At 53.8% G+C, this 24,440-nt stretch overlaps 1 protein-coding gene and 1 non-coding gene across 10 annotated transcripts; both read right to left on the bottom strand.

The window, feature by feature from the left end:
• Positions 1 to 225: 225 nt before the first annotated feature.
• Positions 226 to 339, bottom strand: LOC119052531 (U5 spliceosomal RNA). Its single transcript, XR_005083129.2, has one exon. It is a non-coding gene; the product is annotated as a U5 spliceosomal RNA (small nuclear RNA).
• Positions 340 to 3,509: 3,170 nt separating this feature from the next.
• Positions 3,510 to 23,279, bottom strand: PTCH2 (patched 2). 9 transcript variants are annotated; one of them, XM_037149585.2, is made up of 22 exons: positions 20,307 to 23,279; positions 19,615 to 19,807; positions 11,720 to 11,909; positions 11,546 to 11,615; positions 11,271 to 11,362; positions 10,503 to 10,698; positions 9,826 to 9,947; positions 9,532 to 9,679; positions 9,322 to 9,453; positions 9,079 to 9,234; positions 8,905 to 8,997; positions 8,455 to 8,580; positions 8,249 to 8,367; positions 7,777 to 8,125; positions 7,319 to 7,631; positions 7,087 to 7,229; positions 6,821 to 7,001; positions 6,424 to 6,704; positions 6,174 to 6,311; positions 5,049 to 5,191; positions 4,864 to 4,963; positions 3,510 to 4,271 (listed from the first exon to the last, which is right to left on the bottom strand). In XM_037149585.2, the coding sequence occupies exons 1-22, from the start codon at positions 20,376 to 20,378 to the stop codon at positions 4,005 to 4,007; spliced, it is 3,624 nt and encodes a 1,207-aa protein (XP_037005480.2). In that variant the 5' UTR covers positions 20,379 to 23,279; the 3' UTR covers positions 3,510 to 4,004. The 9 variants fall into 9 exon arrangements, with proteins under 9 accessions (XP_037005480.2, XP_053516413.1, XP_053516414.1 ...); XM_053660438.1 differs by having other exon boundaries at positions 9,079 to 9,453; XM_053660439.1 differs by having other exon boundaries at positions 8,905 to 9,234.
• Between the last annotated feature and the right edge of the window lie 1,161 nt (positions 23,280 to 24,440).

Below are 24,440 nucleotides of genomic sequence, written 5' to 3'. Positions count from 1 at the left end.
TACTGTTAACCAAGAGCCCAACGCAGACCACCAGAGAAAAACAAGGTACCAGGTAGAATGAGACAAGATAGAGTGCTTGTCACCTGTGAGATAAATGCATTCGATAGAGAACCCCTAGGTTTCTCTACTCGACTCTGAAGCCAGAAAACTACCAACTAATAGCACTCTGAAGAGTCATATAATCTCCTCGAAAGCTAATATCTGCTTTTCAACTTATAAGAATTAGCCTCGCAAAATGCGAGACCTCAAAAATTACTTCAAACTCAGAATTGTTCCTCTCCACGGAAATCTTTAGTAAAAGGCGAAAGATTTATACGATTTGAAGAGAAACCAGAGTATTTCTCCTTGTTTCAGCTCGGAACCTGCCAGAGCAAGCCAACCCCAGAACACTTACGGTTGTTAGTGGCTGCGCGGTGCGCACTCCCTGCCTCCTGTCCGAACGGACCGCACGTTTCTAACAGGCAGCGTGCCCTGCAATAGTGGACAGATTCCCGTGGGGCTGGAACTCGATTGCCGTGAACTGTTTCCGAGGTGCACCACGGGTATGCAAATCGCAGGCAGCTTGGGCGGTCTGTGGGATCAGCTGCCCCCGCAGGGCGGCGCTGTGCGGACTGGGGCTACGGGTCTTCCTCTCTTCTCTGCCGGTCCACCAGGGAACCCGTGCCCAGTTTGCCTGGAGAGAAAGGGCTTTTTCGTCAGTGCTCGGGGCCGGGTACCTTGGGAGGGTGGGGTTAAGTCCCAATCTTCGATGTTTAGTCCTGTCATTCTATACCCGCTAGCGCTCCACAGTTCTAGGGACAGAAGCAGAGACTGTCCAGCCCAGCCAATCAGGGACGGAGGGATCGTGTAGGCAGCATAGCACCCCGCCCCCAAGGGGGTGGCATTAAATTTATCTTTTTTTTTTTTTTTAATAAAGAGATTTTATTTATTTATTTCTAGAGAGAGGGAACAGGAGGGAGAAAAACATCCGTGTGTGAGAGGTACATCAGTTAGTTGCCTCTCACACATCCCGAACACGCCAGCCCGGGACCTGGCCCACAGCCTAGGCATGTGCCCTGCCTGGGAATTGAACTGGCAGCCATTTGATTCACAGGGCACCACTGAGTCCACTAAGCCACACCAGCCAGGGCAGCATCCAGTTTATCTTGAAGGATGGTTCAGTCTAGGGGAAGTGAAACAGTGTTAGCAGAGAATAGCAGAAGACTAATTACGGGAGGCACTGAAGTAACTCTTGTGTACAATGTGGCGTGTCTGGCAGGCTCTGTCACAGAGAAAGATGCGGTGACAGCAGAGGCCAAGTGGAGTTGGGCCTTGGCTTGGATTTTATCTCGTTAGTGATGGGCAGGGGTGAGAAGGTGTGGAAGTCGGAGGGTGCACTGGCGGGCCACACAGGGTGCACTGTCTTGAAGGCAGTGGGACTTGTTCCAGAGACTGGTTGTGGTCGGTGCCCCAGAACAGACCATTCCTGGGTCAGCTGAGCTCCAACTGGCTGGAATCCCTCCAGTTTACCAGGACACACCCTCCATCCCATGTTTCAGGGCCCCCCCGCTAAGCATGCAATCAGAGCAAAAAACTTTCAACAAAGTTCACATCTATATAAACTACAAAAATAGAGAGCACTGCCCTGGCAAGTTTGGCTCAGCTGGTTAGAGCGTCTTCCCACGTACCAAAGGTCATGGGTTTGATTCCTGGTCAGGGCACATACCTAGGGTTCCACCCCAGTTGGCGCATGTTGGTTGGTGTGCATTCTGGAGGCGACCGATTGATTGGTATTTTCTCTCTCTCTCTGAAACCAATAAATGTATTATCCTCAGGTGAGGATTAAGTTTTTTAAAATCTTTAGAAAAAATACCTTTTTTGTGCCCTGGCTGGTGTGGCTCGGTGGATTGAGCACTAATCCATGAATTGAAAGGTCACTGGTTCTAGTCCCAGTTGGGGTACATGCCTGGGTTTCAGGCCAGGCATGTAAGAGGCAACCTATCAATGTTTCTCTCCCTCCCTTCCCCTCTCTCTCTTAAAAAAAAAGACCTTTTTTAAAAAATAGAGAGCACTTCTGAGATGCCAGATCATTTCTTACATAAAGGATTTCATCCCCTGCTGGCGTGGCTCTGTGGATAGAATGCTGAGCTGTGAAGTGAAAGGTCAACAGTTCGATTCCCAGTCAGGGCCCATGCCTGGGTTGTGGGTCAGGTCCCCAGTTGGAGGCTTAAGAGAGGCAACCTGATCAATGTATCTCTCACACATCAATGTTTCTCTCCCTCTTTCTCCCTCCCTTCCTTGCTCTGTAAAAATAAATAAACAAAATGAAAAAGGATTTCATTTAAAATCCTTAAAGATACACGTCAATCTCTAATCCCATTTCAGAGGAAGTCGCTGAAGCTCAGGAGGTCAGCTGACTCTTTCAGGTCGCCCAGCTGGTGAGCGGCGCCTGGGCCCATGGCCTTTGCACGGAGCCAGCCTGCTGGGCTCTGCTAGAGGCCGGAACACTACTGGACCCAAATCCAGCAGCTTCTGTCCTTGGACGTGTGGGATGCACCCTGTACTCTAGGTTCCAAGCCAACTACTCACTTCGCTTAGTCTTTTTAGGTATTTTAGTGTCGATTCAGCTGCATTGGGCTTATGTAGTTATTTTTTCACTTTTGTTCAGAACATGATGATCTGACCTTTGGTGTGGTGGGTGAGGTGTGAGAAGGCAGAGCTCTCAGGGTGGCTGGAACCGGGGTGTGTGGAAGCATCAGTCGAGACTGAGCCCCTGAATAGTTGGGGAGAGGCAATAACCCCGCCCCCCACAGGGTAGCTGGGTTGTGGCCAGTCTTCAACACCTCTGTGCAGGGAGGCTGTTCAACCTTCCCAGAACAAACAGCTCAAACGCTGTGGCTCACTGGTTGCTGACACAGTTCTGAACAGTTCTCCCCCCAGCCCCACCCCCACCCACCCCCGGGGTCTCTGGCCAGAAACATCTCTGCGGCACCTGGCTGGCTGCTGACTCGCAGAGGCCTCTGCCTTGGAGGTTGGTCTGGGCACAGAACTCCTAGAGCAGCCCCGGCCCCTGCTGTCCGCACCTCTGCAGCTGGCCACTCTCCTGATCTTCCTTTTCAGGTCCCAGCTGTTGTTTATGGCTGTGCTCCTCCACTCCATCCCCCCATGCTGCCGAAACAGGAAGGTGGGCTGGGAGTCGTGAAGTGTGCCAGGCTGGGTTAGGACGGCTCTGAAAGCCATGTAGTTGGTTTTGACAATGAAAACATTTGTATCACTTCGTGTGCTAAGCATCTCACCCAGACCATTACCCAGTACATAACATGTTTGCTGAATATCGTCTTCACTTCCGGGTGAATCAATGAGTGCAGTCATGTGACAACAGTTTAGAACCTGGGCCTCTCCCACTTAGGAACAGAGTGGCCCTAGGACCTTAGGTCCTGACATTTCTACTTGCAAACTTCCAACACTGTCGGAAAGAAAAGCACCAAAGTCATTTCAAGTGAGTTCATATAGAATATATTTCACTCTTTAAAAATAAAACTTTCAGCATAGCTAATCTGTACAAACTACAAAAATAAACATCTCCATATAAATAAGTTATGTGGTAGGAAGTGGTCAGGGAGACTGAGCCTGCCCAGGGGTCACCGAGCAGTTGGGGGCCAGGACTGGCAAAGGTGTGAGAGGCTCCCTCAGGCCTGGCTGGCTGGGGGCAGCAGTGTGGGGCGGGGTGGCGGGGACAGGGCTGCACCGCAGCCCGAAGTGCTGGCTCTTACCCTGCCCAGACACAGGGACAGGGACACAGGGCCTGGTGTGGGCGGCTGCTCCCGGCCCAGAGGCTGTCGGTCCTCGGTGGGTACCAGGGAGGTCAGTGACGGCCGAGGCAGGGAAGGGGTGCTGCCAGATGGGCAGCAGCAGCAGCAGCAGCAGCAGAGCTTGCCAGGAGTCTGTCCTGCACCCAGTGACCCACCCCTTGCCCCCCAGGGACTCCGTGTGGCCCACGCAGTCTCCATGCTTCAGCTGCTCTTTCACTCAGAGGCTGGACATGGTGCCCTAGAAGTGAGGTTGCTGGGGTTGTCAGCAGCTGGTGTGGCAGCAGGGGACCAAGCAGGCTCATCAGAGGCTGGGTGGATGTAGGCACCAGGCAGCGGGGGTGGGTGGAGGGCTATGGTCATGGAGGTAGTCACTCTGGCAAAGCTCTGGGGCAGGGTGGGGGGCAGCCCCCACCTGGGCCCTCCTGCTCGTGGAGCTGAGGGGTTCAGGACCTCTGGGCTCTCCTTATACATCTGTACCACCTGGGGAGAGACACCAGCCCCGGTGAGCCCGGGGGCTGCTGGAGCCTCAGTCCCCTCCATCCCCTTCCTGGCGCATCACATGGTTGTTGGGAAGCCTTGTTGGCCTCCAGCAGGATATGACAACTGACAACGGACAGGATGCCAAGGCCCAGGACAAACTGTGCACCTTGCTCTGGACCCTGAAGGCTAAAGGCTAAAGTGGGTTCTATAAGGAAGCCTGGAGAGCCCTGGCCGGGTAGCTCAGTTGGTTCGAGTGCTGTCTTGAAATACTAAGGTTGTGGGTTTGATCCCTGGTCAGGGCACATACAAGAATCAATCAATGAATACATAAATAAGTGGAATAAATGGATGTTTCTCTCTCCCTCCCTCTCATCAGTAAATCTATTTAAAAAAAGAAGCCAGGAGAGATGAGGGGCAGGGGCGCGGTGTCTGGGCAGAGGGGCAGGTTGTCGCCTTTCCGTTGGTGGTGCCTCATGGGGAGGACCCTTGTGAGTCGAGTCCTGTCTCTTGGCCACTGAGGGCATTTTGTCCTGGCTCAATCCCTTGCCTGTCCCGTCCCACCTCGTCCCTGGGCTAGGGAAGGTACGGTCACCTCTGGCGGGGGGCCCAGGATGGAGAGCAGCACGGGCAGCAGCACGAGCCCGTGGAGGAGGCCCAGGAGCGTGAGCACTGTCAGCACCAGGAAGAAGTACCTGGAAGGGGGTGGGAGGGCAGCTCGGGCAGGCTCTGAGGTCAGCAAGGGCCGGCCCCGCCTCCCTGCCCGGAGCCCTCCCCTACCTTACGATGAAGTCAAAGTTGGAACCAGCAAGCATCAGCAGACCCAGCAGAGTGGACACGGCCCCATCCGTCACCGGGGCGAAAGTGTGCTCTAGGGCCCGGGCAGCCCGCAGGTTCCGGCTGCCCTGGGCGGTCAGGAAGCCCTGGGGGAACAAAGTGGTCCTAGAGCTGCTCCTTGGCCAGCTCTGGAGTCCCCACCTTCTGTACATCTGCCCCCGGGGGTCCTCCAGGCCTCGGCCCAGGTGAGCTGAGCTCCTGCAGCTTGTGTGAGTCTGTTTAGAACTTGGTACAGGTGTGTCTGGAAAAGGCTGGCAAATCACAGCCTGTCACCTATTTTTGTAAATAAAGTTTTGTTTAAACGGCCACACCCATTCATGTCTGTGCTGCCTGTGGCTGCTTTACTGCTACAGCGGCAGAGTCACAACAGACACTCGACAACCGGCCGAGCCCCACGTATTCACTCTCCGGCCCTTCATGGAAACAGCGGGCCGCACCCTGGTCTAGGGGGATGGACAGTAAGGCGCTAAGTTACTTCTCAGGGTGGCGTTTGAGAGGACTTTTACTCCTTGAACTTTTCTGCATGCCGACCCTGCCCTGCCACCAGGAGCATGTATTGTTCTTATGACCAAAATGGTAACAGGGCTGTTATGGGCGGAAGAAGAAGGGAGCAGTTTGTGGGCTCTGGCAGGTTTGTTGTGGTCTGTAGCTCCCTCCGCCTCCCAACCCTCCTCGGGCTGGCGCCTGCCTCCGTCCTCCTTCCTCCCCGGTCCCGCAGACGCCCTCCTTTACCCCCATGGCTGCCTGCTGCCCGCCCACTTCTCCAACCCCCTTCGCAGTAAGGCATCAGAGGAATCACTGGTTCCCATTTTCTCTCCTCTGTTCTGTCCTTACCCCATTCCGGTCAGGGCTCTGTTCCTTCCTCTCTACTGAAATGGCTGCTTATTCATTTATTCATTCACTGTTTAACACCACACTCTAGAATACAATCCCCTTGACGGTAAAGCCTGTGTGTATTGCTATTATGTCTCCAATTCTTAAACAGTCCCCAGCACACAGCAGGGGCTGGATGAGTAAGTGTTGCACACTGAGCCAGCTGGCCTGCCCTCTCGCAGCGCCCGTGCTCACCAGAGCCACGTGGACTGTGAACTCGACACCGATGCCCACAGAGGCCACGAGGATCACCACGGGGATGGCGCTCAGCTTGATGCCCAGGAAACCCATGATGCCGAAGAGCTCCACGGTCATCAGTGCCAGGACCAGCACCTGGGAAGGGCAGCAGCGCAAACCCAGGGCTCCTGGGAGGAGCAGTGACGGGACAGGCAGGGGAGGGTGGGGGAGTCTGGATTTCTTCAGGCCCAACCCTGCAAAGACTCACTATGAGGCCAGCCGTCCAGGGGTTGAGCAGCAGCAAGGTGCAGACAAGGAAAGTGCAGACCAGCAGGATGCAGACGGCCAGCAGGAAGCAGCGCCGCAGGCCCAGGTACTGCTCCCAGAAGAGGAAGGGGGAGCCGCTGGGGTAGGCGCGCACCCCGGCCCGGCCTGCCTCGGCGCACGCTGCCCGGGCCCCCTCGATGGCCTCCACGAAATCCGAAGTCTTTTGGAGGCCATGCAGTAGGAAGGGGAACTGGGCAAACTCCAGGGGCTGGGCCGCCGGGACTGTGGAGGGGAGGGGGTGGCAAGGAGAGGGAAGGATGGCCAGTGAGCACAGGGAGCGGCAGGCAGGGCCTTAGGGTAGAGCCTGGGTGGGCCTTGCTGGCTACCCCCGGACTCACTGCGGAAGTTCTGCCCGGTGGTGTCGTACTTGTCGTGCAGCCACTCGGGAGGTGGGGGATAGAAGTTGGCCTGCGAGGCTGCTAGACCCAGAGGGTCACTGCTCACCCACACGGTCAGCCCCACGTAGAAGAGCTCGGGTGGAATCAGCCCCTCCTTGTCCACCAGCTTCTTCGTGGTCAGCTGCAGAGGCAGGGAGGGCTGAAGGCCTGGGCCTGTGCGGTGCAGGCCCCTCAGTGCACTCTGACCCTTTCAGCCCTCTCCCAACCTGGCTGAAATCCAGAGGCTCCCGAGCATCGCCGGTCTGGATGAGCAGCTTATAGGCCAGGGCCCCGTCCTCAGAGCCATTTCGGTATGAGTGGCGGGTAATGCGCCCAGAAGCCCAGTCCTGGTCAAATGCAGCCTGGATCCCTGGGGGAGAACAGGGTAGGGTACAGTTGGCCTACGGCCCCAGGGCATCTGCCTGCAGCACCCTCCCCACCAGTCTCCTTGCCTCCTACCCTGTAGCCAGCTGCGGTAATAGTGCAGCCAGGTGCGGGGCGCCTGAGTGGCAGGTGGGGGCAGCACGGCCTTGAGGGAGCTGAAGCGCTGGTGCAGATCAAAGAGGGCACGTTGGGAGTGGGCGTAGTCAAAGCCACCCTGTGTCACCAGGGCCACCTCATACAGGGAGAAGTACCTGAGCTGGGCGCTCAGGAAGGCATGCTCCTTGGTGCCCCGAGGCACCACATCTGTCAGGGCCAGCCCGTCCTGCACCAAGGTCGCGCCGTAGAGGCTCAGGCCCAGCAGAGCGCCACAGAGTACCAGCACCACAGCCTGCGGGAGAGGTCAACTTGGACGGAAGCATAGGGATGTCCCTGGCCAGCGGATGCTGGGCCCGGCCCCCTGCCCGTCTTGGGGCCCAGAGACACCTGAGGCTCTGCCCTGGCCTGCCCCAGTCCCTCCAGGCTTGGGGTCTCACCTTGGCGTGTGACTGGAGCAGCAAGGGCGCAAACTGATAGCGGGCAAAGTGGGCAAGGTTCCAGCGGGCACAGGGCGGAGACCTGCAGGCTGCCTTCTGCCTTGAGCCCTCCTCCTGGCCTAGAAGGTCCCGTGTGGACCCTCCTGGGCTGAAGAGCTCGGAGCTCAGTGGGTCAGAAGGTGGGGGCACCAGGTGGGTGTGGGGAGGCAGGCTGGTGACCACATGCTGGCTGCTGGCTTCCCAGTGGGCAAAGGCTTGGACGGTGGCAGTCAGATGGGTGATGCCCACTGGTACTGTCCTGTCTGCCAGCTCCTGGGGCAGAATCTGAATCACCCGAGCGGAGCAGGGGCTGAAAGAGGCAGAGAGACAGGGCGATGGCTGTGCGTCTGGAAATACCAGTGAGGGGACAAGAGGGGATGGGGCCGAGGAAGGCCTCGTGGGGTGGGGTGGGTCTGGGGGTGCAGGACAGTACCTGGAGAAGCAGCAGAGCACATCGAGGCGCTGGCAGTGGCGCCGGTGCAGGTCCAGGCTGAGGACGGCTGGGAAGACAAGCATCACAGCTGCAAAGTTGCAGCCAACCACGACGGCCGCCTGGGGGATGGACAGGAAGGGTGCAAAGGTGGGATGAAGCATGTCCCCAGCTCCACGCCCACCCCGCGCCTCTCTGTGAAGCGTCACCTGCAAGGAGAAGGCTCGCAGTGCCGGGACGGGGACGAGGGCGGCCATGAAGAAGGCGACCATGTTGTTGATGGAGGTGAGCGCGACACTGGGGCCCGTACGTTGAAGACACTCACCCATACGCTCCTGCCAGGACAGGGGAGGGGGCCGTGAGTCTTTGAGGCAGAGTGAAGGGGAGGCTTGGGAACTTGGGACGGCAGAGGAGGGACCACAGCCACACAGCAGCACACATGCATTGAGCACCAAGCGCGTGCACACACACTCGACTTGAAGTCTGTCGCCGATCCTCTCATCAATCCTTATGATACAAGCATTGTTTTTACACCCAATTACAGATGAGGAAACTGAGGCACAGGGAGGTTCATGACCAGCCCAAGGTCACCCAAACCAAGAGGCTTGTAACCCCTATGCTGAACTCAGAAGAGCCGAGGCTAGAGAGTGAGGCTGCACCTGGAGAGGGGTCCCTGATGGAGCCTCTGTAAAGGCATGTGCCAGCAGGAATATGTCATCCACGCCGATGCCCAGTGCCAAGAAGGGCAGCACCTGGAGGGGCACAGGGGCGGGCAGCTGCAGGAACCGAGCAGCCGGAGCTGTGGGCACCCACGTCTGCCCTACCTGGTGTACCTGGGTCGTGGCAGCATTAAAGGTGATGCCGAGCAGGGCACAGAGCCCAAGGCCCGAGGCCACAGCCAGGGCCACCAGCAGCACCCCAGCGAGGCCCACGGCACCCTGGGACTGGGCACAGTCCCACCGCAGCATTGTCACACAGGCATAGGCCAGCTGTGGGGAGAGGACACTGTCTTGGACGGGGGTTCCCAGGGTAGGGACCGGGTGGCGCTGGGGGCAAGGTGCCAGGACGGGCCCCACCATGAGCAGATAGCCTCCCACCACACGGGCGGCGCTGACTTCGGAGAACGCGTGCAGGATGTCGTCCAGGGTGGTGGAAGAGAAGGCGTGGATCTGCTGGGACCCGTTCTCAGGCAGGGAGTCCTGCGCCAGCTGGAGAGACGGGGTGGGTCTGAGGCGCAGGAGGGGCACGGGGCCGCGGGGCACCGCTCTGCCCGTGCCCACACCGACCTGCACGAAGCGCCGCTGCCAGGCCTGCAGCACCGTGCCGGCCTGCTCCTCGCTCCAGCCGATGTCATGTGTCTGGTAGTCACCGCGGAAGTGCTCATACAGCTGGCGGGGACTCATCAGCAGGAAGGTGCTCTGCAGGGCCTCTGCCCTGGTGAGGGGCAGGAGAACCAGGTGTCCGAGCTAGCCTGAACTCCCAGCGCGGGGTGTGCAGGGGGCTTTTGACAGAGCTGCCTGGAGTCAGAGTGTAGGTGCCCAGTCTGGGGTCCCCTTGCCGAGTCCCAGAGGAGGTCCTACCTCAGCAGCTGTCCTTGGGGGTCTCTGGCCATGCCTCCCAGCAGCAACTCCTCCTGCCAGTGCATGAACTTGTGGGAAAAGCCGTGGCAGCCCCCGCTCAATTCCTGAGCCACATCGGGAGCCTGGAGGGAGTCAGAGACGGGGCTTGTCACTCAAGGCCCTGGCTGTGGACAGCTGCGGTCCCTGGGCGGCACCTCCAGGAACCACGGAGCTCTGTGGGCCCGAAGCGTAGATGACGGTCTCCTGAGCTGCTTGCCCATGCTTGAAGTGAACGGCAGAGGACAGGCCACAAGGGGGAGCAGGGGCCTGGGGACGGCGTAATTTTGGTTGGTTTTGGGAAAAGGTCCACGTTCACAGGGCCATGAGGACACTCAGGAAACTAGGTGTGATGCCTGCACTCAGCTAACTTGTCCTCGGTCTCCCTGCACACATCATTTTGATAAAGTCCAGCCTTTCTGGGCTTAGAAAAGGACAAAGAGATTCATGTGCCACCTGAGGGTCCCTTGGGAGAACTGACGGCTCCAGGTGTCCAGCACAGTGCAGACAGGGTAACGACATCTGGGAGATGGAGGGCAGAGCACGGAGCAGAGTGGGCCCTCTCCCGTAACCCAGGAACACAGGAGGAGGGGGAAGGGGCGGAGAACAGCCTTTCCCTGGCAGCCCGGGCTGGGACCCACCTGCCTGCTGTCACGGTTGGGAGCGCTGGGTGGGCAGTGAAGGTCATCAGGATTTAGACAGGGCCGCCCCACGTAGGCCTGGCCCACCTGTGCCTTGTCAAGCAGCTCCCGGAAGCCCTCAAGGGAGGTGAAGGGACCCAGCTCCTCCAGCAGCTGCTCGGGATCCAGGTTGGTCCACTGGATGTCGGGACGGCCGCTGAGGGAGAGACCACGGCTGGTGAGGATCAGGCACTAATTCCCACCCTCCTCCGTACAGAGGGTGTGCGAGGCTAAGCTTCCTGGAGCTCCAGGCCGCTCCAGCCCACTGGGTCGCTGCAGGGAGCTGTGGGTGTATGCAAGGGGCTGAGGGGAGCATCAGGACAGGTGCGAAAGGCCCAGAAAAGCCCCACTGGGGCTCCTCCCAAGCCCTGTACCCTCAGCTCTAACACACAACCATCTGGGCACCTGCCTCTGGCCTGGGCTACACCTTAGCTGACTCCTTGCTAAGTCTCCCTGACAAAGTCTCTCTGAGGATCTTTCTTCTCTTTTGCTCAGGGCTCACAGATCTTTGTTCTGCTTTGTCTGATTCAGAGGGTCTGCCTTTCCTGTGGAGTGCGGGGATGGAGTGCGTGGGGAGAGCCCGGGGTCGCCCTGCTCTGACCCTGGCCTGGGAGATCACTGGGCCCTTGGTAAGGTTGTGACTGTCCTTTAATCCCGCCCCTCTTTTCCACTGGGGAAGTCCCCGAACACCACGAGGCAGGGCCCGGGAGCAGCTGCAGCGGCACTCACGGCAAGTAGGCAGAGCCCCCTTGGAGTTTGGCTCCCTCCCAGAAGCAGTCGAGCGGGGTGAGGATCACACATGGGAACAGCTTCTCAATCATCTGCCGGGGACACCCCAGGCCACATCAGTCCTGTCTCTGGGCTCCTGTCCCCATGACCTTTGTAGGATGCCCTCCACAACCCCCCACCTCTGACCTTTAGCCTCCTGCTGTCTCTCTGAGCCTCCCCTACTGCAGAGAAGGTTCCACCTCCACCTGTCTCAGAGGACAGCTTAGGACACTCACCCGCTCAATCATCCCATTTTCAATGAGGGGAACGCCTGACTTGTAGCAGATTTTGTTCAAGTCCCAGGACCTGCGGCAGCCAGGGTGCAGGAGATCAGCAGACGAGGGGACTCCCACTCAGCCCTGCTGTGGCATGCCTCGCCCCCAGCTGCTCAGGGGATCAGCCAGACTCACTTTCCATAGAGTGATACTTGCACTTTACTGGCAGTGAGGGCTGCCTGGAGGTGGAGGCGAAGTGCCTCGGGTGTGAGGACGTTCTCTCCCTCCTGGCGCGGGGTCTGTATCAACATCTGGGAGGTGTACGCAGCCTCCTCCCCCAGCTTCTCCTTGGTGTACCGCAGCTCCTGGCTCACCCGGCTGCCCGCTGTTGGAGCAGAGGGAGGGGAAGCTCAGGGGGAAGAGCCTTGGTGGGTTGGAGCTCTGGGGGCCATAGGACCCTCACCCACGGATGCCTCCCAGGACAAATGGGCCACGCCGACTGCCCAGGCTCCAGTCCCTCTGTGCAGAATCTGAAGTTCTGCCAGGAAAGCCAGAGCCTCAGTGGTGTGGCTCATATGAAATTCTTGTGTGGTCTAAGATTTAAGCATGAACCAGGCTGGCTAGGTTTGGGAAAAATAACTTAATCTTCTCACTCATGAGAGCCCCAAACCCTTGGTAACCTCCCAAAACAGAGTTACCTATATGGTCACATCCCCCACCCACATCACATTCCTGGCCCTCTCCTCATGAGTCCAGTGTCACACAGCCACCCAGCCCACGTCAGTCTACTACTCTTTTTCTTCCTTCTCCGACTTCCACTGCTTTCCCAGGCCGGCACAACAGCGCTCATTTCGCCACGCTTGGGCCAGAGCTGCCACGAGGAGGGGGGACACACGAGGGGAAGGAGGAGTGGGGGAAGGAAGGCACCCAGAGAGAGCTAATAAGAAAGCAGGAGAAAGAAACACTGATGACTTAAAACACAACATCAAGGAGAATAAAGAATCCTGGGGGGGAAAAAGAGAGAAACAGAAAAAGATGAACCTCAGCTGACAATGACAGTGACAGACATGAGCACAGATGAACTGGGAGGTATTACACGGGCAGGAAGAGATAGCTGGTGCGGGGAGAGCACGCAGGCTGTGTATACACCTGGCTTTGAGCCTGAGCTCTGACGCTGTGCTTGGGGCAAATTACTTAGTCTCTTTGACCCTCAGTTTCCTCATCTGTAAAATGGGGACAGTGCCCATCTTGGCAGAATTAGAATCAATGCAAAGTACCTGGGAAATTGCCCAGCACGTGGTAGGCACATGGAGTGATTATTCAATAGTTGCTGGGACAGAAATGATATAACAGAAAAATGAGAAAGAACTGGAGAAAAAAAATGGCTGTGAGTGGGGAGGAAGTAGGAAAATGGGAGGAGACATCAAATCGACATTTGTTAAAAACTCTGGAAGATGGAGGTGTAGGTAAATACGGCTCACACCCTTGCACAACCACAACAAAATTACAAGCAAACTGCAGAACGACTATCACTTAGAACTGTCAGAAAATCAAGCTGTATGGAAGTCCAACTACTAAGGAGTTAAAGAAATCAAATTCATCCAGATGGGTAGGGTGGGTGGAGTCCTAGAGATGTGGAGACGAGAAATGGGCCATTCCCACAGGCATATGTGGTGGATAAAAATTGGGGGGTGGGGGCCGGATAATATCTTGGGAGTGAGGGATCCCAGCCCAGTAGCAGACCACCCAGACAAGGGCTCCAGAGCCAGGAAGATAAGTCCCCACAACTTCTGTCTATAAAAATCAGTGGGGATTGGGTCAGTGGAAGAAACTGCAGGATTCTCAGGGATCTTCTTTTGAAGGGCCCCACACATGGACTTACTTCCTCTGGGCTCCAGCATGGGAGCAACAACTTGAAGGGTTAGTGGCACACAGGGAGGAACTGAAGTGTTTGGCATCAGGGTGAGAGCTGGGAGCAGCTTCCTCCCGGACGGAACTTCAGGCAGTGGCCATTGTTCTTTTTCTGAGCCCATACACAGAGCCACAGTGCAGTGGGACCATCTGAGGCTCCATCAACCCAACTCATAGTTTGCCCCGCCTTGGCAATTACCTAAAACTCTGCCCCATCCAACTTAAGGGCCCACCCAAGCTGTTAACAGTGGCTTTTCCATATGAGTGGCTTGGCTTGGTATAGGTCTCAAACCTTCCTATATCCACACAAACAAGCAACACTTGAGCCCAGCCACCCATTCCCTCTTGCTAAGTGGTTCCAATACTAACAGCAGCCACCTGAAGGTCGCTTTTTAGCTTACACCAAGTGGCCCCAAACATAACACAGGTGGTGGCTGACCTTGGCCTGCACCACCTGGGAAACTCCAGAGCTTGTGCACCCAGTGGACAGCTACAGACCATATCAGGGCACCATCACCCAATCAGCTCCACAAGCCACAAAGGGAGGTGGTTGGTGGCCAGGGGTCACAGACAGTTCTACCAACTGACCAGACTGGGTAAATCCCTCCCATTAACCTGCTGACAGCAATCAAGACTCAACTACAAGACAAGGAGCTACTCACCCCTCTTGGAGGGTGTACCTCAAGTACTCAGCTTGGGGGTAAGGGAGGCTGTGCCACTAGACCCTATAGGACACCTACATTAGGCCATGTAGTAACATTAGGCCATGCTACAAAGACATGGAGTCACAGCAGCTCTACCTAATACATAGAAACAAACGCAGGGAGGCTGCCAAAATGAGGAGATACAGAAACATGGGCCAAATGAAAGAACAGATAAAAAATCCACAAAAAGAACTAAACAAAATGGAGATAAACAATCCATCATAAGCAGCGTTAAAAACACTGGTTATAAGGATGTTCAAGGAACTTAGTATATATGTCAACACCATAAAAATGACTCAATCGGAAATGAAGGACACACTAACTGAAATAAAGAACAATCTACAGGGAATCAGCACAGTGGAGTGGATAAAGCCAAGAATCAAATCAATGATTTGGAACATAAGGAAGCAAAAGACATCCAGTCAGTACAGCAAGAAGAAAAAAGAATTAAAAAAAAATAGTGTAAGGAGCCTCTGGGACAACTTCAAGTGTACCAACATTTGCATCATAGGGGTGCCGGAAGGAAAAAAGAAAGAGCAAGACATTGGAAAACTGTTTGAAAAAATAATAAAACTTCCCCTCCTCCAGCCAAGATGGAGGTATAGACAGACATGCTTCTCTTCCTTGCACAATCAAAAGAAGGCTAACAACCAATTTCAAAACAAAAAAACAACCAGAACCACCAGAAAATCAAACTGTACGTAAGTCTGACAACCAAGGAGTTAAAGAAGCATTCATCCAGACTGGCAGGAGGGGCAGAGACGTGAAGCTGGGGTGCGACAAGGTGAGGGATGGCGGACCGGGATATCCCACATCTGAGTGCAGATACATGTGGAGGAACAACTAGGGAATGAGACGGACCACACAACCCAGCATTCCAGTGCAGGAAACTAAAGACTCTCTCTGGTTGTAAAAACCTGTGGGTGTTGTGGCGGCAAGAATAACTCCTAGTTTCACAGGAGGGTCTGTTGGAGGGGCCCATGGGGTCCTAGAATGTATATAAGCCCACCCACCCGGGAATCAGCACCCGAAAGGCACAATCTAGCTCTGGGAAGCAAGGGAAGAGACTGAAAGTGGGGAGAGAGCCAAGTAAGCAGCACTGTTGCCTCTCGGACCCCTCCCCCACATACTGTGCCACAATGCAGAGAAGTGGGTTGCCCCACTTTGGCAAATACCTAAGGCTCCGCCCTTTACAACATAACAGGCGTGCTGAGACAAAGAAATATGGCTCAAATGAAAGAACAGATAAAAACTCCAGAAAAAGAACTAAGCAATAAGGAGATGGACAACCTATCAGATGCAGAGTTCAAAATACTGGTAATCAGGATGCTCAGAGAAATGACTGAGTACAGCTGCAAAATAGAGGAAAAAGTGAAGGTTATGCAAAGTGAAATAAAGAAAAATATACAGGGAACCAACAGTGAAGGGAAGGAAACCAGTCTTATATCAAAGATTTGGAATAAAAGGAAGAAATAAACATTCAACTGGACAGAATAAAGAAACAATTTAAAAAATTGAGGAGAGCCTTAGGAACCTGAAACAACTTTAAATGTTCTAACATCCCAATCATTGAGGTGCCAGAAGGAGAAGAGGAAGCACAAGAAATTTAAAACTTATTTGAAAATATAATGAAGAAAAACTTCCCCAATCTGGCAAAGGAAATAAATACACATGCAAGTCCAGGAGCTCAGAGAGTCCCAAACAAGATGGACGGACACAAAGAGGCCCACACCAAGACAGGTCTTAATTAAAATGCCAAAAGTTAAAGATTAAGAATCTAAAAAGGAGTAAGGGAAAAGCAGATAGTTACCTAAAAAGGAGTTCCCATAAGACTGTCAGCGGATGTATCAAAAGAAACTTTGCAGGCAAGAAAGGACTGAGAATAAGTATTCAAAGTGATGAAAAGCAAGCACCTACAACATAGATTGCTCTATCCAGCAAAGCTATCATTTAGAATGGAAGGGCAGATAAAGTGCTTCCCAGACAAGGTAAAGCTAAAGGAGTTCATCATCACCAAATTTGGTAATGTTTCATTATTATACGAAACATTAAAGGGATTTATTTAAGAAAAAGATCAAAACTATGAACAAAAAATGGTAATAAATACATATCTATCAACAACTGAACCTAAAAACAAACTAAGCAAACAAGAACAAAGAAGGAATCATGGATCTGGAGAGCATTTTAACTTTTTGGTTCACAGGCTAGCACTCAATCCACTGAGCCACACCAGCCAGGGACTGGAGGGCTATTTGATGGTTGTTGGATGGGAGGAGGGTTTGGGGGAATGGGTGAAGAGGTGCAGGGATTAAGAAGTACAAATAGGTAGTTACAGAATAGCCATGGGGATGTAAAGCACAGTATAGGAAATGGAGTAGCCAAAGAACATATATGCATGACCCATGGATATGAACAATGGTGTGGGGATTGCCTGAGGGAGTGGGGGTACTGGGTGGAGGGGGGCAAAGGGGGAAAAACTGTGACAAGCATAATCAATTAAACAAACAAACAAAAAACCTCTAATGCCTAGATCTGACCAGGTATCTCAGTTGGTTAGAGCATTGTCCCAATACGCCAAGGTTCTGGGTTTGATCCCTGGTGAGGACACATAAAATAATCAACCAGGGAATGCATGGATAAGTGGAGTAAGAAAAAGATGTTTCTCCTCTCTCTAAAATCAATAAACAAAAATTAAAATACTCCAAACTTTAATGCCTCCAAAGGTGAGAATACAACTATTAGTCAGCATGTAAAAAGAGTACACCTTATCGGTAATTCTATAAATGCAAATTAAAAAAGCAACAAATTACTATCTATCTAATTAGCAAAAATAAAAAATTGATGGCACTCACCGTTGGCTACAGGGGTGCGTCTGGCCTACCACGGGAGTGTAATATGGTTCAGTATTTGGGGAAAAGCAATGCTGCAATATGGATCAAGAAATGTTCATCATCTTTGGTCTAGAAATTCCACCTGTGAGGGCCTGTAAGCTACTGTAGGGTCTCAGGCTGCTGCTGAGGGAAATGGGAGCCAGGCTTGAGCAGAGAAGTGAGATGACCTGACTTTTTCATCGCTAACAGTATATTCTGGAGCAAGTTGTGGATGATGAGTAGCAGCTGGCCAGGGGACGGAGACAGGAAAAGCCATTCTGGAGCAAGGTGTGCAGGGAAGTGTCGAAGGCTAGGTGTTGCTGGACTGCTGCAGAAGCAACTGCGAGTCAGAACACGGAAGGCCTGGGAAGTGTGTGAAGAAGCTGGGGCTTGACTCCAAAAACCCGGTAGAAAGCGGTGGGACTCAATGGGGACTGCCTTAACAAGATTTAGGTATGCCACAGGAGGGCAGCGTGGAGGCAGACTCGAAGATGAGGGGCACAGAAGATCAGTCACCTCTCCACGGGACCTTGATTTCCTTGGCTATCCTCTGAAAGGCCTTGTGATTCAGGGCAGCTGGGCCCCTCCCATCAGCCTCAGAAGCCTCTGCAGTAATTCCATTGCCTTTGCGCAGTGAACGACTTAGGCCTAGGGTGCTACAGGTTCTTGCCAAAGTGACCATATGGGAAGTCAGTAGGGGACTTCCGGTAAATTTTCCCACACTTTTAAAAAGGAATGCAGGAGAGGGATGACTTCTTTTTCCTGCCACTGAAGCAGCCATGACAAGGAGGTGATAACCCTGAGGGCAAAAGCCCAACATGCTGAAGGAGGCAGAGGAGGAAGCTGGCAAGGACCTGGGTCCTTGCTGACATCCCTAGTTGCTGAATTGACTATTCTGGAGCTTGTCTCCTGTCTGCTGCCAGGTTTCCTGTTACGGAGGACAATGAACCGTCTTCTCCCTCCCTCCCTTCTTTCCTTCTCTTGCGTGGCTAACGGCAGTCTAACTCCAGTTTCAACTGTGTCTGTCCCTGTTTCTGTAAGTGCTGGCTGGGCTCTGTGTCCTGGTTTTTATTTTAACGATCCATCTCTGAGCCCTTTAGCTTCAGTTGGACTCAGCTCTCACCAAGACAAAGCTGGAGAGGGGACCCTGAACCCTGGTCCAGAACTGATAGCCAAGGTCGGGCTTCTTTCTTTGCTTTCCGGATTAGCAAAATGGGAGGGAAGAGACCGTACCTTTCCATCCTCACCTCAATCAGCTCTTCCTTGCCTAGGGCATTGCTGGGAGAAGCCTCAACTACAGAAAGTACTGATAAAAGATCAGGTCAAGATCATTGCTTTTACCTCACCCCCCCCCCCCCCCCGACCAATACAGGCCAGAACAGTATTCTGAAATAAAGGAAAGAGTCCTAGGAATTAGCTGCGACCCTCTTACCCCACTCTCCGACAAATAACAGCAAAAATCTGGTGGGATCCAGCCTGCCCTGGGAGTGTAGGAGAGAGGATGAGGAAACATTGAGGTTCAAGCAGCGTGGAGATGAGGAAGATCTGGGGAATGGAGAAGGGAGAGAAGGAGACAGCTTCTATTGTGGCAGGAAATCCAAGAGTAATTTAGGACCACCCAGGCGGCAGTGCCGTGGGTGGGGATGTGTATGTGCGTGCACGCACGTGTGTGTCCTGGGGCGGGGGGCAGGCAGGCGGGCAGAGAGAAACATCTGCTTTGGACCCCAGGGCTGGCTGAGTGTGTTTGTGAGAGCCTGCAGAGGGCCAGAGGCAGGGTGGGGATGGGGTGTGGGAGCCCAGCAGGCAGGCAGGCTCCAAGAAACATCTGCTCTAGATCCTGGAGTTTGCCAGCATTTGAAGTGAAACTCTAACCTGAGCCCTGCCCTTGGGTGTGGGCCAGGGCTGGGGCAGTTTTGAGGAGCCCACAAATGCAAACGTTTGGGCAACAACAGAGGGGAGCTTGAGTCTGTAAAGGGCTGCCACGTGAAACTAGGCCCTGGGAGAGAGCTATGCCGAAAATATTCATAAGAAAGTGTTTTCTTCTCCTACTTCCCTTAGGAAGTGAGGATTTGGTCCCGCTGGACCCTGCTGTTGCTTCAAAGTGCAGATTCACTCGTGTCTGCAGGGGCCTGGGTGCCTCACTCAGCTTCTCCAGTCCTCCAGTTCTGACCTTTCTGGGTCTTCTGGTCAGATGTGATTGCTCCCTGTCTTCTCTTATCTGACACAATGATATTCTGCTTTGTGTTATATTGTATATTATATTTCAGTCCATGTTTTACTTTCCTTGCTATTATGAGAGGAGTCTTTTTTAGTCACCTTTGCTAATCTTGCCGTGCAGCTCGAAAATTCACAGAAAAGGAGGGCAATGAACTCTGAACATACACAGAGATCACCATTGGGAACCTCTTCTCAGGGCTCCATCATCTGCACGTGTCAGTTCACAGTGTGGGCGGGAGCAGCGCTCCCAGATGCCCAGGCTCCAGTGGGCAGGCGCCCCCTCCAGACCCAGAGCGGAGGCCACTCGAGCCCAGTAGCCAGCTCCTCACCCTGTTCTTGCCTTGGGCTCGCCATACCCAAGCAGCCATGGTCAGGGCCCGCAACTCACCTTCCACCCAGAGCTGCTCTAGGTCTGTCTCAATGACGGCCACGCGGAGACCCAGTACCAGGGCCCCAAAGGCCAACAGTCCCAGGAACAGCACTTTGCCACAGTGTCTCTGGATCCTGCAGCCCAGAGAGAAGAGCAGGCCCTGGAAGTAGGCGCGAAGCCAGAGCGGAGCCTTTAGGCTCCCAGCTAGGATCTGGGATGGAAAGAGAAGGGTCAGTGGGCATCACTGCAACAAGGCATGACATCTTCCCTTTTCTCCCTGGGTACACCCCCTGCCAAACCCTAGCTTCTTGGTTTCTGGATGCAGGACAGGGAGGATCTACAGAGATGCAGGGCCAAACTTGGAGTAAGATTTAACCCCATTCCTCGTCCTCCCACCGAAATCACACCTGAGGAAGGCAGACACCTGTTCTGAGAGTAGGATACATTACACACATTTGTTCTCAGGTGGACAGAAGTGAACCCACAGACACTCTTGGCGGCCAGATGTGGAAGAAACACAGACACACAGACACACAGACCACAGACACACAGACACACAGACCACACCTTTTCCGGGCAGACAGTAACACAAGGCACTGACACAATCCACCTTGCATAGGCCTGAGTGACAGATGGTGTCCTGGGGACAGACAGTGTCCCTAGACCCGGTCTGTCCCAAGCTTCCTTCTTCTGGCTCTTTCTCCACTCACCTGGGGTGCCACGAAGGTAGCCGGGGGTGTGTAGTCTGGGGGCAGCTCCCCGAGGGGTGGTGGCCCAGCCATGCTGGCGGAGATGGGGGGCCTGGGCACCCCCAACCCGCGTTATCTGGAAGCCCCCATAGGCTGGCCTGATCCCCCTGGAGCGCAGGGCGGCTCAGGCGCGGGGCGTGGGTGAGAGTTGGATGCGGGCGGGCCGCGCTGGCTGTGACCCAGAGGAGTGCAAGGCGGTGCGGGGCGGGCCGGGCGGCAGCTGGAATGAGTTCCGCGTGCCTGCAGACCCACCGGCCGGAGTCCGGTGCGGTTCGAGGTGGCGACCGCAAGTGAAGAGAAGGCGTCTGCAGCCGGAGAAAAAGAGAGAGGGCAGAGGCGACGCGCTCCCATTGGCTGAGGGACCCGCAAATTACCCGGATCCGCTGCTAGGCAACAGCGCCGCTGGGGGCAGTGCAGGAGACCACCCAGGCAGGGCCACCCCCAGCTCGCCTCCCCGCCCACCACGGGCTCTCAGGGAGGAAGAGGGAGGGAGAGCCCAGAGAGGCACGGCGCTGGCCGAGTGTAAGTCAGAAAAGGCCAAAGCTGAGAAAGGGTATTTGCTGGCCCACCCAGCCAAGACCCGAATCCTCGTTGTCCCTCTTCTCTGCCTGCACCCTTGCCCCATTCAGGCCACTCTCTTCACTGAGGCCAGTCATCTCTAACATGCAAATCTGCTAACTCCAAAACACAAAGGCACTTGGAGCACAGTCCATGATCTAACTAAAGCCTCATCTCCCAGTTTCTTCACACCCACTCAATGTTTCTTCCAGCCCAGCAGAGCCACATGTAATGTCCTAAATGCACCGTATTGTGCCTTGCTTTTTTCTTCCTGCAAGTCGTGGCTCTTTTGTTTCAGCAGGTACCTTCAAAACTGAACGTGCATTGTGCATGGACCACCCCTCTCCGAAGCCTTCCTTGATTCACACCTCCCTCCTGACAGTTTACTTCTTCCTCTGTGCTCCTTAGAGCACCCAATGTCTGTATTTATTATAGCGTTTTTAGCAATTTATGCACTTGAGAGTGCCCCACTCACTAGAAAATAAGTAGGTACTCCATAATTGATGAGTGAGTAACTGAGAGTTAAAGAAACCAGAGTGAAAAGGACTGGAAACAGGCAAAGCGTCCCTTCATTAAACTCTTGTCATCTACCCTACCTGAGCCTGCTGTTTCTGTCAGGTTCCTGACTGACTAACCTTGAGGGGCAGGGGAAGCTAAAATCGATATTCCAAAGTAAAGTTTGAGAAAAAGAATTCATTACTCTAATGCAACTATTATCATCTCCAGCCAATTTCTTGGTCAGTTCTTCTAGATTGTTTATCATTACATCATAAATATTTTATGTTACTACATAGTCTTTGTATCAATCATTTGGAGACTTGTCCTTAGGACAGATTCCCAGAAGTGGGGGGTGTTGGGTCAAAAAGTAGAACATTCTTATGGCTCTCGCTGCAGATTGCCAAGTTGCTTTTCGAAAACTCGGGTCAATTACTGTCATTTCCAGAGCCTCAGTCCTGGGAGAAAGGAGCCGTTTAGGTTGAGGGGTGAATGCCTGACAGGTTTGCTGCTTCTACTGGCCCATTCATGTAGCAAAAAGTGCCTGTGGCACAACTAATACATGTATGAAGCTGTTGGCCAAGTAGTGACTACACATTCAAAGCAGCGCATGTGCACAGCACTTCTATCCCGTTGTGGATAAAAAGTGTACCCTGAACAATTCTCTGGAAATAGAAATAGCCTCTGAACTAGGGGTATGGGCCCCTAGACTGCTCCTAGGGCTACAGCCAAAGACGGGCATGGCTGGGTGTCATCAGGACTGCAAGTAGTAGCTCTTGAGACCTGTCCCTTCTTATCAGATTCTGCAAGACACGTAGTCCCTGGAGAATGGATTTGTAATTGCCTGGGCCTTGGGCAGACTCAGCTTCCGCAGCAGGCCCATCATTTGTAACAACTGCGGTCAAGTCCAGGACGTCGTCTCTGGATGCTTCCAGGGTAGGGTCTGCCTGCTGAGAAAACTTTTTGCCTTGTAGGTCAAAGACCAGAGTGGGAAGAATTGGTCTGTAGTTCCAACCATTGCAGGCCAGGGCCTAGTGCTCTCTGGCTGCTCCAAGTTCCAAAATTGCCTTTCTTTTGCCCAACAGAGTGATTTCCTGAGTGCAGCTGAGCTCAGCCAGGGAAGAGTTAAAGCCACAGACCCCAGGGAACAGGAAGGGAAGCGGAAGCTCCTCTTTTCTCTCTACACGCAGCCTGCTTCACTGTCACTTCCACTGGACCTATGTGTTTTGGGTCCAAACTAGAGAAGTTGTATGAAGAATAACAAGAGAAGAGCAATCTATAAATACATTATCACCAAGGAGTAAGTCTAATTACTGATTAATGAAACAAACATCTTAGGGTAGGGGTAACCTGCTGCCCGCAGGCCACATGTGGCTCAGGATGCTTATGACTGCAGCCCAACACAAAACTGTGAAGTTATTTAAAACATTCTGAGACTTTTTTGTGATTAAGTGTCGCACTGTATTTAATGTGTGGCCCAAGACAACTCTTCTTCCAGTGTGGCCCAGAGACGCCAAAAAGTTAGACATCACTGTTAGGGTTTCTTATGTGTCCCACCCCTTTGCTAAGCCCTCTGGGGTTGCAGAGTGCCTGTATTTCAGAAGTTCATAGCTTAAGGGAAAGAAGAGAGACCACAGGGAAACTGCTGGGAGCCGGAATACACAAGGAGGGTTCCAGAAGTTGAGGAATTGGATTGGAGAGGTGGGACGATAACTGAATCTAACAGAGGGTATGATTCAAGGTATGCAACTTTACTGGCCGTGAGGTCTTGGGCAAGTCATATAATCTTTGACATTGACAAAAAGATTAAATGAGATATATATGGCTGAGGAACAGTGCCAAGAAAAGGGAGGTTGGCCTCTCTCTTACACACACACACACACACACACACACACACACACACACACACACGGTAAAGTGACCAGCCTGGTTGCAGTGTGGGGTCCTCCACGGGTGAGGAGCCAGAAGAAAGGGCAGGCCTTTCTTCTCTACACTCCCCCAGGTTTCTCACTCACCACACTTTGGGCTGGTTTCTGGCACCTGGTTTTGGGCCAGGCAGAGTCAATGACCCTGAGATGTAGAGGGGCCCTGGCAGTCCCTACTGCCACCCACTAAGTTTAGGAGCCAAGTCTGGCAATGTATGCCCCTTCCCCGTTGGCAGCATTAGGTCAGTCGTTCATGTCAAGTCTCTGCAACCAGAGATCAGGGTGCCTTGCACCTTGAGGGTGGGGTAAGAAGAGAGGCTAAGAATCATAGCAGAATCTCCCCACTTATCCATGGCAAAGCCCGTGACGCAATCCTTCTGGGTGGTGGCAGACGGCTCAGGTCGAGGACAGGTCATCCTGGCCTCCAGCGGAACGCGCCTGCCCAGCCTCTTTCCCACCCTGTCAGCTCCATCAGAGCTGTTTTCTAGACTTCTGTCTGGGTGGTCCTCCGCACACCGTCTCCCCGTTCGTCAAACACAGTTAACTATTTAGAAGGCCTGGCTTATGGACCTCCTTAGGGGTAGGGACGGCTATGAGTAAAGAAAGTATAGTCTCTGCAATTCTCCAGAAATAGAAACAGCTTCTGAACTAGGCCAAGTAGTAACTACACATTCGGGCCCTGGACTGCTCTTGGGGCTCCAGCTAAAGACAATTCCCTCTCACTCGACTGTGGAAGGGAGTGGGACAGGGAGAGTATTGTGGTGAAGGACTGACAAGTTTAGCCTCTGGCCTTGGGAAAAAGCTTGGAGGGCGACCTTGGCCGTCAGTTCCCTTACTGCCTCCGGCAGCTCTTGTCAGGAGGCGGGGTGAGGTGGTAGTGGAGGAGAAATTCCTGGAGTGGCAGCCATCACATTTTGTCCAACCCGGTAAGCTCCCTGTTCCTCAGCACCTCCCCAGAGTCCTCCCTGATCCGTCACCAAAGGCCCCCTTCTTCCTCTCTGTCACCTCCGTCGGAGCGTCACGGACAGAGGCCGGGCAGATCCCATCAGTACTTTTCCTGCTGGCTTCTGTCCCACAGGGAGGTAGCCGGCCTGTGAATACTCAGTTGTGCGCTCTA

This window comes from Artibeus jamaicensis, unplaced genomic scaffold, assembly GCF_021234435.1.
Source record: "Artibeus jamaicensis isolate MK-2021 breed Jamaican fruit bat unplaced genomic scaffold, CSHL_Jam_final scaffold_847, whole genome shotgun sequence".
Lineage (NCBI taxonomy): Eukaryota > Metazoa > Chordata > Mammalia > Chiroptera > Phyllostomidae > Artibeus > Artibeus jamaicensis.
Note: the sequence above shows the minus strand (reverse complement) of the source record. Positions and strands in the feature narration are given on the sequence as shown.

What these genes read in the sequence shown, in the direction of transcription:
- PTCH2 (XM_053660438.1), bottom strand. Translation starts at nt 20,378, where the DNA reads ATGGCTGGGCCACCACCCCTCGGGGAGCTGCCCCCAGACTACACACCC. An exon ending in CATCAGGGACCCCTCTCCAG is followed by an intron (nt 8,581 to 8,904) that starts GTGCAGCCTCAC and finishes CTGTCCTGGCAG; the next exon opens with GAGCGTATGGGTGAGTGTCT. An exon ending in TCACAGTCCACGTGGCTCTG is followed by an intron (nt 5,192 to 6,173) that starts GTGAGCACGGGC and finishes TTGTTCCCCCAG; the next exon opens with GGCTTCCTGACCGCCCAGGG.